This window comes from Giraffa tippelskirchi, chromosome 5, assembly GCF_054371585.1.
Source record: "Giraffa tippelskirchi isolate mGirTip1 chromosome 5, T2T-mGirTip1v1.2.pri, whole genome shotgun sequence".
NCBI lineage: Eukaryota > Metazoa > Chordata > Mammalia > Artiodactyla > Giraffidae > Giraffa > Giraffa tippelskirchi.
The window spans coordinates 159,314,679-159,326,832 of NC_137279.1; the positions used below are offsets into that span (position 1 = coordinate 159,314,679).

The 12,154-nt window shown below is 40.6% G+C and overlaps 1 protein-coding gene across 10 annotated transcripts in view; it reads right to left on the minus strand.

The window, feature by feature from the left end:
* NFIA (nuclear factor I A) overlaps positions 1-12,154 on the minus strand; it is a 390,608-nt gene that overhangs the window by 51,547 nt on the left and 326,907 nt on the right. For 7 of the 10 annotated variants that reach the window (XM_081486641.1, XM_081486647.1, XM_081486644.1 and 4 more), the window contains 2 exons: positions 8,280-8,458; positions 5,710-5,875 (listed from right to left, as the gene is read on the minus strand). In XM_081486641.1, the coding sequence (XP_081342767.1) occupies positions 5,710-5,875; positions 8,280-8,458 (345 nt within the window). Of the gene's footprint in view, positions 1-5,709; positions 5,876-8,279; positions 8,459-12,154 lie in introns of those variants that run through there. The other 3 variants (XM_081486646.1, XM_081486642.1, XR_014052708.1) reach the window with 2 other exon arrangements.

The window sequence follows — 12,154 nt, forward strand, 5'->3', positions numbered from 1 at the left end:
TTACTACTGAGCCACCTGGGAAGCCCAAGATACCTAATGCCACTGCTACTGCTAAGTCGCTTCAGTCGTATCCGACTCCGTACGACCCCATAGACGGCGGCCCACCAGGCTCTGCCGTCCCTGGGATTATCCAGGCAAGAATACTGGAGTGGGTTGCCATTTCCTTCTCCAGTGCATGAAAGGGAAAAGTGAATAGGCATCTCCAAATATAACTCGGTCAAACTAAACTTATGATCCCCACCTCTTGCCCAGAACTGCGCTTCCTGAAACTTTTTCAACTCACTTTATGGCAACTCCATCCTTCCAATTGCTCAGGTCAAAAATCTAGGTGTCATTGCTGATATCTCCAGTTTTTTTTTTTTTTCTCAACTCACATCTAACATGTCAGTAAATGCTATCAGCTTTACCTTTCAAATATTTCTCACCACCCCTACTGCCTCCACAGGGGCTTCCCTCGTGGCTCAGTACACTGAGAGTTTGATCAATAAACTAAAGCCTTTGTAAAGAATCCGCCTGCCAATGCAGGAGACATGGGTTCGATCCCTGGGTCTGGAAGATCCCCTGGAGGAGGGCATGGTAACCCACTCCTGTATTCTTGCCTGGAGAATCCTATGGACAGAGAAGCCTGGTGGGCTACAGTCCATAGGGTTGCAAAGAGTTGGACATGACTGAAGCGACTGAGAACACACTGCCCTCATACGGGTTCAGGTCATTAGCAGCTCTTGCCTGCAATACTGCAATGGTATGCCACCTCCCTTCCCTGTGTTACTTTGTTCCATTGTACTTACTGGTCCCTAATTTACTACCTTACTTATTCTTTGTTGTTTGTCCCCTCCCTCTAGAATATAAGTGCCACAAGGGAAGCGGATGGTCTGTTTTGTTCACTTTTGGATCTCTCTGCCTACAATAGTGGCTAGCATGTAGAAAACACTCACATTTATTGACTTAAAAATAAGCCTCATAACTGGTCCTCCTATTTTAATTCTTGCTCCCTAAAATCTATTTTCAGGAAAGCCTTCAAAAAGTTTATGTTAAAACCTAACTTGTGTCACTCCTTCGCTCCCCATCTCAGAACAAATGCCAAAGTCCTAACAATAGCCCATAAGAACCTTCAACATTTGCTGCCTCCATGAGCCTCAGCCTCCCCTCTGCCCCCCAGCTCCCAGTCATATCCTTGTTCATCCACATTACCTCTCAGACATGGCCTCCCCCTACTTTCATTCATTCATTCACTATGGTCTCACCACACTGGCCTCTGGGTTTTGCTCCTCAAACATGCAGGCTGGACTGGCTTATCCTCCTGCTCGGAAAGTCTCCCCTCTATAGTCTCACGGCTCATCCTCTTGCCTCTGCTGAACTTTGTTCAAACCTCTCCTTCTCCGACAGGCCTTCTCCGACCACCCTGTTTAGGTTGTATCCAACCCCCACTAATCCCAACCCCTCTGTGCTTCACTTTCCTACTATTGTATCAGCATCTCACATCACTCCTACCTATTATACTTATTATTTTATTCATTGTCTTTCTTCCCTATGTAAAATGAATGCTCCACAAAATCAGGGATTTTTCATCTTTTTTATTTCCTGCAGAATCCTAGCATCTACAACACTGCTTTGCACATAGTGGCTAGTCAATAACTATTGAATGAATGAAAGAAGTGATATTCTCTCACTGGTTATCTAAACCCAGTTAATCAGCAGAAGTAGAATCCATCCATTGTGAATTACTCTTACTAGTTATTCCTTCTGTTTGTCATGGTATCCTAAAGAGATCTGGCATAGTTTATATCAATCTTCCTTCAAACATATCAACAATATGAATGTCCTCCTTGAGAGAACAGAACTGTTATTTCCACCCTCACTACTCTTTTTTAGGCCTCTGGTAAGGATTTTTCCCATTAAAACATATTATTTTATAGGCAAATATTTTCCCCCAAATTTGCGTTACCCTCGTTTTCCTGGCCACAGCTGCAAAGTTGCACATTGGTGTCAGAGGCAACTGATTAGTTTAAAAACACATACTCTGCTTTAGGCTGGCACCCATTTGTATTTTATAAATGAGCATATTCAAAATGGTGTCTTGGACTTTGTCTACAGCACAGCACATCTGTCACCCCACTTTGTCCTGACAACCTGTCTGTGACAGTGTGAAGAGCAGTTAGGGTTATTCTTGTTAATAGACATGGGAGTCCAGGCCCAGAAAACTTGTCAGTAGAGGTGATTCCTACTTTCCTTTTTAAAACCTTATTTTATTGCAAATCATCTTAAATGTCTAAGTAGAAAAGACTGTCCCAGGTTATACAATTAGTGGTTTTGAAAAAGACTCAATATCAGATATACTGTTGGGATGTTGAACATCTGTACTTAATCCTCTGTCGTGATGTTTCTTCTTGCTAAAGTTGAGCTCTAATAAACTGACAAAGATAAACAGGATCCAACCACCCTGTGCTTGTAATTTCTAAGAAAGCACAGAATTAATGAAATGATACTTCTGCTCTAAATTTTTATCCAGTGGTAATCCAATTTCAGACACCCCCTCCTTCCACCCACAAGCTGGTTTCTGAGAAGTTCTACCTTCTCCCTCAGGCTTGAAACATCAGAATGCTACCCCTAACTAGCTAAGAAGTCATACCCTCCCAAAAAATCTTACCTGAGGCCCCACACCTGGACCCAACCCCCTCCCAAGTCCTCTTGTGGCACCGAGGCACACCTCTGTCCCGGTGCTGTCTAGGCGAGCTGCCTGTACCCCAGCGGTCTCCCACAACAAACCCCAAGTTTCTTTGGAGAAGGAGTGAATCATCTTTGTATCCAAAGTGGCTAACACAGTCCTTGGCACATGACAGATGCCTAGTATATGAAGGATGAATAAATGAATGAAAGAAGGCAGTCTTCCCAATGTGGGCTGGTGGGCTTTTAGATTTTTAATTTGAGAGGGTTCTCCTATACTATAAATTACAGGTTTCCCAGACTATCACTGTCTTAAAAATAAAGTAGAAGATAGCTTATATATTGCTCTGAAATAACATATTACTGTGAATTCAGCAAACCCCAGGAAAGACCAGAAACAAGGGCTAAAATTTATGATGATAAAGACCTTTCTATGCCATCAGTAGAACACTTGGTTTTGTCTACATTCCTAGAATCCTAGGATTCAAAAAGTAGGTATGAAATTATTATGTAAATATCAAACTTTGGTTCCCCTTTCCTGAAACTCTTTTTCTAAAAATCTCTAAACCCAGTGCTAATGAACATGCAACCATACAAGCTGGATCTGCCAAGGCCTCCTCCACACCTCTTCCCATCATGTTAAATGAATGCTTGAGGCTGGGCACAAGAGGACAGTGGGTACGTTCTCATACAAGGCATTAGATTCAATCCATGGAATGAAGCCCAGGGAAGAGACTCAAAGGTACCAACCTGATTGAGGGGTTGAGTAGCTTCCACGTGTCCTACAGACACGTTTCTTCACTAGCCTAGCCTGGGAGGCTTCCACTGGGTAAGAGTTTTGGTAGATAATGAAATAAACATGAAAGTGTTAGTTGCTCAGTTGTGTCTGACTCTGTGCTACCCCATGGACTGTAGCCCACCAGGCTCCTCTGTCCATGGGAGTCTCCAGGCAAGAATACTGGAGTGGCTTGCCATGCCCTCCTCCAGGGGATCTTCCTGACCCAGGGGATCGAACCCGGGTCTCCTGCATGGCAGGCAAATTCTTTACTATCTGAGCCAACAGATAAGCCCCTGGGAGATAATATAATGCTCCAATTTATTTGGTGGTGGTGCTTATCGTGGCTGATTTCACATAACCTTGCCCAGCTAGGGATTACTGCCCACATTCGACAGGTGAGGAAACTTGGGAGAGAAATATAGCTACCAATGTGAAAGGTGGGGGGTTGAGCCCTTATCCTTTAAACTTATTCTATGTAGAATAAAAAGAATATTAAACAAGGCTTTTTGAGAGCTCAGCCAATGTCCTGTACATATAGAGAGAACAGAAAAGTGGTACAATAAGCGTAAGTGGTACAACAGCACAATAAGCATGTGGTTGCCAATGTGTAAGTCAATATCCCCAGTGACTAGATTTAATAGAGTTTGAGGATGGTTATTCTCTGACTAGTTTGAAGATGTTACATGAATACACAATAAGTAGGACTCACCTACAAGCTTCTACTTCTCAGAAGCTTCTTTTCTGAACTGAGCTTCCAAGATCCTTACAGCAAGCCTAGTTTGCTTCCTATGTCATTGGACACTCAGGGTTTTCTTATTTGTTGAACCACTTCTTACCAAGAGAAGTAAGCCTGCCCAGAATTTCCTCCAGACTCTCAGTCTTTTTGCTATAAAACCAGAATCCATGCACAATGCCACTCACTTCTGCATGCATTATCAAAATGAATACATACCAGATAACCTGAATCTCACCCACACCCATGAGAGGCTCTAGATATTTGAAATCAGTATCCCCCACATTAAGTTCAATGAACCCAGTATCAACAGAGGCTCATTTTTTCTCTTTGGCCCTCCTGTACTCAATACCACACTGTCCCCAACACCAAGAGGTTTGAATTGTCCTTCACTATACTCATCCAAATGGCTGTCCAAGCCCAAAGCTTATGTCTGGAAAACAGCTCTTCTTGGGCTTTCTTACATTCAATTTCCATAGCTGCTGCTCAAGTTCTTGATCTTACTGCTTCTTTCCTGGTCTGTGCTCACCTCTTCCTCAGAAGATGCCTTGTGTCCAGCCTCACTTCCTTGAAGACTTCCTCTCTTTAGGGTCACTGTTACAGTTCCCATTCTTTCCTATGCCTTGATCCCCCTGTAGTGCTTTAGAGAAGGTGGTCATCACACCCCCTATCAAGATTAGGTAGTCTCATCCATCACCTGGGAACTCTGCCTGCAGCCACCACTCTTCCTGTCATTATTTCAGGTATAATACAAGCCAAAATTTTGTGTTCAACCTATTTCTATTCCCTTGTCATCTTTAAAGTATCAGGAAATGCCAGGAGAGTTGTTCTCTCTCTAATTTATCAAGTAATCCTATATTGTCTGATCACACTTCCCAGAGTATTCAGAGAAGAGCCAAGAGTTCTTTTCTCTTTCCTTCCAATTCCATCTTCCATCTCCCATCTCCTCCCTCTGCCAATCTTGGCTAGGCAACTGCCGTGGCTACTAGCTCTGATCTTCTGCCAGGCTCTTATTGTTGGCGAACGTTCAGTGTACACACCTTTGAATTGGTTACTTTGATCTAAACTTTTTTTTCTATTTGATGGATGAGGTACCTAGCCTTTGTAGCTCATCAAATGCATTTCTCTTGGATTGTAAGTTACTGGAAGGCAGGCCTCTACCAAAGTATGAGGAATTTTTGCTAATAAGAATTCATACAGGTAGATGCTGTGTGATGATCATGAGGATAGCATTCAAAGCCACTCAAACAATATGCAACACTGAATGATTCATCTTTTGACTTTCAGTCCTGGGCATGTAGTTATACCGCTTCATCCACCCAAACACCCAGTCATTTTCATGCTTGGTATAGTCAGTGGTACCCTAGAGTTGTATCTGCTTTGATCTGGTCTTGGTTCTGCAAACTCATGCTACAACCATCACTGGGGATCGTGCCTTTCACTAAAGCCTATGCAGTGAGGGGCCAAGCTGAGGTGTGGATTCAAGTGTACAGAGCTTTGTAAGTGACCGGCGCCTTGTCTCAGCCATACTTACTTGGTGAGGTGGGGGAGGCTGCGCCTCCTTCTGTTGACGTGGTCGGAGGCTTTGTGTCTGGCACCGGCAGGGGCACAGGCCTGGCCATCGGTGGTGGCGGTGGTGGTGGCAACATGGGGGTGGGAAGGAATGGGTTGTGCACTTTGCCTTGGCTACTCCCGTTGGGCTGCCGGGGTGGGAACAAAACAAACCATGCACCGGGAAAAGAAGACACAGATAGGAACCATTAGCTGCTTCTGAAAACAAAGGATTCGTTAGGCGTTAGACATATTTTATGCAAATTACTAAGTATTCTAGCTGCTTGAATTCTTCCATAAGAGCATATGGATGACGAATTGTAGGTTGTTCTTAAGACATTCCACAAAAGTACACTCTTAGGCACACATGCTCCATGTATCCTAAACTTATCTCTTGAATTACTTTGACCTTCTTTGCATCTGATTCTATGAAATGACCTGCCAACTTGTGCTTGGAATGCTTTAATTCGGTACTAACTGTGACCTTTGTCATCATTCTCATGATTATTAAACATTAATTTAATTTGTAAGTGTTTTATAGAATGTGGAATTATTCCATCATGCCTATTTACATAGATACAATGAAGTTTCCTAAACATGTATTTGAGATTAAAAAATATTTTATTTTCACTCTTCAAAGTTGATATTATATAACATTTAATAAATATGTTAAGTGAATATAAAAAATTTCTTTCACATATTGTATAACATCAGGCACAGAAACTTTAGAATTCAGCTGTCAAAATTCTGCTAAGGAAAAATATCACTTCTAATTTTGATTTAAATTATATAAGCATATGCCATAAGAGTCATATTTATTTGGCTGCTTGATGTTAGAACAACCAAGTAACAGCTCTTTAACAAAAGAAAAGTTTTCTTCTGAAGAAACCAATAAAATCCATTTATTTTCAAGTTTTTCGACATAGTCCCATGAAGAGACCTGCCTTAAACCCTATAAAATTTTGATCAAAATGCAAAACTGGGCATTTGACAGTTATATAGGATGATGTCAGGACTATTAAAAAAGAAGTTAGAAATCTGAAAGTCAGATGCTTGGTGCTGGTGATCACTTCAGTCTTTTCATGGCTTCCCAAGTGGCCTTTCTGCCTCCGGTCTTCAGTGACATCGTTCACTCAGCAATAACAGCTCCTATTTCAGCTCTAGTCCTGAATCAAAATTCAGTTGAAGGAGATGCTGCTGTCCCAGGCTTTTAAGTTTAAGCTTAATAATTCTGTAGAGTAAGTCTCACTCCCTCATCAACATTCACTTATATATTTAGTATTGTTCCTCAAAGACAATCTCATCTGACAGTCAGAATGTTGTGCTTTCTTGCCAACAAACTTGCCTGTGTGTTATTTCTGAGTGGGCTAAAAGTCCATAAGTGAATGCTTTAGAATAAGCCAAGCAAATGAATACACAAGCAAAAAGAAAAAAGGCTCCATATTGATTTGTTGTCTAGACAGAAATGTATCTGCTAACACATCACCAGACATTAGTCAAAGCTGCCTTTTCTGTCTCAGATATGCAGAATCAGGTATTTCTTCAAGCAAGACAATCAGTGATAGAATGGTGTGATAAAATATTCTAAATTAGGCAATCATAATTATGGTTCATCTGTGGCTTCATGTGCAGTTATTAGGATAAAAGGAAAATTACATTTGGCTTTATGTTGTTCATTATTTCCAATTTATTATTATTGGCCTTAGGATATAGCTATCCATTGTAAACATCTGGTTCTACATTTGAAACAAAATTTGTGATTTTTAAAAAATGGGAGAGGAGTCTGACGGAGAATGGATACATGTATATGTATGGCTGAGTCCCTTCACTGTTCACCTGAAACTATCATAACATTGTTAATCGGCTATGTCCCAATATAAAATAAAAAGCTTTAACAAAAATCACTTTTACATTAGGAATATTGTTTCAGTTTGTGATTTAGCTTATTTGAGAAAAAAATTAAAATCTTCCTTCAAATCTATTGACGACTGTTTAGCTTTATAAAAAGATAAGTGGGAAAGATAACTACTTGCAGAAATAGCAAACTATAATAAACTACTTTGAGCATCTTGAGTTCAAGTACTGGTCAACTTGATGTAAAGTGTTAGAAGACTATTTTTAAAAAATATCAACTTAGTTGATCTGAAACATCTGTGCCCCCTCCTCCCCCTACCTCTCCCTAACACTCAAAATCATTATTTAAAATTATTTGGTCTTTCTATTTTGTTAACTGTGTGAGCCCTTGGGTTAGTGTGCAGGAGGTGGAATTATCTGCCCACAGACCTTAGAAGGTTATACAGTTCACCCTTGAGATGATTTATATCCATAAACTTGACAGTTGCAAAGTTAACACAAACACTGTTTTTAAATCCCGGCCAATCCCTCTTAGAGTAAGTTAACTTTCCCACAATCTAGAATAAATATGACATTTGCCTGTAGTCAGTCAGCACGACATTGGAGTACCACGTCACATGGTCATAAGGTCTCCCCTTGTTACTTTTAGATCTGGTTAATATTTCTAAAGAAATTGAGTAAAAAAAGAATTTTCCTTACATTGAGGAACCCCACCTGTCCAGCCTGCTGACCAGCATCAGGGCAGACAAGTTGGACAAACTCTTTCAGCGTCTCCTGAGGGTGATAGCGGATGGCTGGGTGAGAGAAGTAAGGCCCGGGCTGCTGGATGATGGGTGACGTCGGAAAATGAAGAGTCGATGGTGTCGCATGTGGACTTGCTGTAGGAAAACAAAACATCAGAGTTAACAGAGAAAGACTTGCTTTGCCACAGCATTTAAACCAGATCCAACTTCCTCTTAAAATTTCTTCTCCTGACTCAATTCACAGTAACTGCTCATGTGGCAGCATTTAATACTGGAGAGGTCTGATAGATTTTCTTCCTTAAAGCTCTAAGACAAACATGGAGGTTAGATTAGGGTAGAGTTTCAAGCTGTCTTTCTATTTTCAGTGGACATGAGTTATAAAGGCATTAATAATCCTTGGTGAGGCTGAAGATTATTCATTACCTTAAGAGCCTTTTTAATGAAGCAGGCAATAAAAAATGTATTTGGTAGATTAGACCTGATTTAACTGACATTACATATGACAAATTCTAGTTTGCACATATGGATCCCCTTTCATGCTGAGCATTCCATAGACAATAATTCATTGTTAAAGCTCTTATACCCCTTTCAAGGAAATTTCTAGGGACTAATTCAGGATGAAATTTTTTTGAAGTCTGTAGTAAATGATCACTTAATGAACCCAGGCAATTTGGGTGCCTCACTTTACATGGAAGGTTTCAAAGCCAAACTCTGAAATGCATAGATGGTAGTTAGAGCAGAGAAACCCACAGGCGGAGGAGATAGGCAGTGACCCCTGCTAAATTGCTGGCCCTCTGCTCATACAAACTGATGAAAGACTCAGACAACTATCACTCCCTTATATCTGAACCTATATATTGAGTTTCACTGATACAGGAAGAATATTATATTAGGCTAAAAAACTGTATGTGAAGTGCTTAATAATTTTGCTTTGGAAGACTTCTGCCCTTGATGTGGAAGGGTGATTGGTAAAGCTTGCTGGAGGGTAAGAAGAGCACGTGGGAAGGGCTGAAGACACAAACCAAATAAGGCAGCTCTCATCTCCCAAAGAGGGCCAGAGAGACATCTCCCAAGTAGAAGCAGATGAGAGCCTTTATTTTTCCTTAACTTTTGCAGTTTAAATCTTTAAACTCAAGGAGCCCCTGCAAAGAGAAAACAAACGAATACCCAAATATTTGGAAAGTAAGACTTTCCTAACATTGAGAATGACTCAATAAACTGAAGAGCAAGTAAGCAAGACTGGCCACACTTTCTACCACCATTTGATCAGCAAGACTGAGGACTGTCAAAAAAGGATGCATCTTTATTGATCCCTGGACACGGGTTCTTTGTTCTCTACTGTACCTGTAGGACTGGGGCATTTTCTGACTAATAATTAGAGTGGCAAGAACTCTGAGGTTTGGAGTGGCAAGAACTCTGAGGTTTTGAGTGGCATCTGTAGTTTTTTAAGAGTAGTAACAGGAGTTTGGAATGGGAGCAACACAGTCCATACCATGCAGATGACTTCATAAGATTCCTTCATTCATGCAACATTTAGTCTACCCAAAAATATTCCTAGGCTCTTACTATGGGCTTGGGATACAACACTGAGATGAAACAAAGTTTTGTCTTCAGTCCTACAATTGAGGGCATCTTGAATAAAACCAATTCGTATTGGCTCTTCTCTCTTTACCATCTTAGTAAATAGTTTCTCCATCCATTTAATGGATTCACTGTCATATCCCCAGAACAGTGTCTGGCACTCAGTAAATATCTGCTGATGGCACAATGAATGATCAGATATATGAGTGGTACAGAAATTAATAAAGTGGCCATACAAATAAATATAAACTTAAAAAAAAAATTTTAAGCTGGCAAAGAGCCATGGAGCTTATAGAAAAACTGGTAAAACATAGGACTTAACGTGGGCTCAGTCGCTTCAGTCGTGTCTGACTCTGCGATCCTATGGACTGTAGCCTGCCAGGCTCCTCTGTCCATGGGATTTTCCAGGCAAGAATACTGGAGTGGGTTGCCATGTCTTCCTCCAGGGGATCTTCCCAACTCAGGTATCAAACCTGTGTTCTCATGTCTCCTGCATTGGCAGGCAGGTTCTTTACCATTAGCACCACCTGGGAAGCCCAGGATTTAATACGCTGGATGATAAATCTTGGAATCCATTATAATCTCTGAGTTAGAATCTGCAGCTACAAAGTTAAACGGCTCTAGCCATCTCTTACTATGCAAAAGACTTTAAAGAACCCAAGGAATATTTTCATCTAATATGGTATGCTCGTCTTTGCTGGTAGCAAGAAACTTTGACCCAGTGGCCTGTATTTGACCAAATAGTTTCTAGTTAGAGATGGAATGTGGCATTTTCCAAATGAGGCTGGGAATGTACTAAGCACAATTAAATGATACACTCAACTTTTGCAGCATGTCAAACACAAAGGTGGCACCTCCATTGTCAAGAGCCCACAGGAAGCAAACCTTAATAATAAAGTGGCAATGTTTCAGGTGCTCAAGTGGAGAGTGATGAATGCTTGTGAGATTATGAAATTGTGGTGGCCAGCAGAGAATGCTGTCCAAGGGAAAAATTTGCTTGAGCAAAGACTGGACAGATAAAAGTTAAAGAAACCTGATAGAGGAAATAACTTAACGGGACCATGAAATTCCTCCTTTAATTGTTTAATCAACACCCTTGCCCTTTCTGTTGCTGTTGTTCTTGTTGTTGATAAATATGTAAAAGAAAATCATTAACAACTAAAATGTAGACCTTAGTTTCTTTGTTACATTTTACTAAAAAAAAAATTATTCCCCTTTTCCTTATGTCATACAGTTTATTGTAACACAAACCTGAAAACACATGGTACTATACGGAGTTAACTCTATAATGGTTGCTTTATAAGAATCAACTAATTCTTAATTAATACCAGGAAATCATTTAGCCTGTAGATTCAAACTAGACAACTGCTGAGTCTGCATTTCAAAGGGTCATTCTTCATAACCCCTACTTTCTCATGTCTTGGATGTCTGCTTCAGCCACTAGTTCACTGGAACAGGTTATAAATCATTCAAGAGCCTGTGCTTTCATTTCTTCAAACAGAAAACAGTTGTTACACACATCACAAAGTATGGTGTGTGTGTGTGTGTGTGTGTGTGTGTGTGTGTGTGTGTGTGTGTGTGTATTAGTTGCTTAGTCATGTCCAACTCTTTGCGACCCCATGGATTGTAGCCCACTGGGCTCCTCTGTCCATGGAATTCTCCAGGCAAGAATACTAGAGTGGGTTGCCATTCCCTTCTCAAGGGGATCTCCCTGATCCAGGGATTGAACTCGCGTCTCCAGCATTGCAGGTGGATTCTTTACCACGTGAGCCATGAGGGAGTACTATTAAATACATGTGCTTTCTCTGGATAACCTTCTAGTAGCATTCTTTTCCTGAACAACGAGACTGCTTTGGGTGTTTGCATTGCTCTAAAGCTCAGATTTAAGATTCTAGCCATGTCTAAATCTGATTTTCCTTCTCTATTTCATTTCTCTTTTATCTTGGATTAGATGTTTTTAGCATCCCTAAGTTTTCAAACAAGTGGTCACAAATTATTTTAGAAAGTGTCACTGGGGTTAGATTAACCAACCAATTATTCAATCAGCAAAATTCACTAACTGTATTTTGAGATGGTCAGCTCAGGCTCTAGAGAAGAGAAACTACCATTGTGAATCTGGCATGATGCTAATGCAGTGCACAAAAAAATGGTATGAGTCCAAATTTTTGACGGAGAAAAACATCTCTTATGGGTGTGTGTGTGTGAGTAGTTGACACAATAAAAAATTATAGCACATTATGTAAATGCATA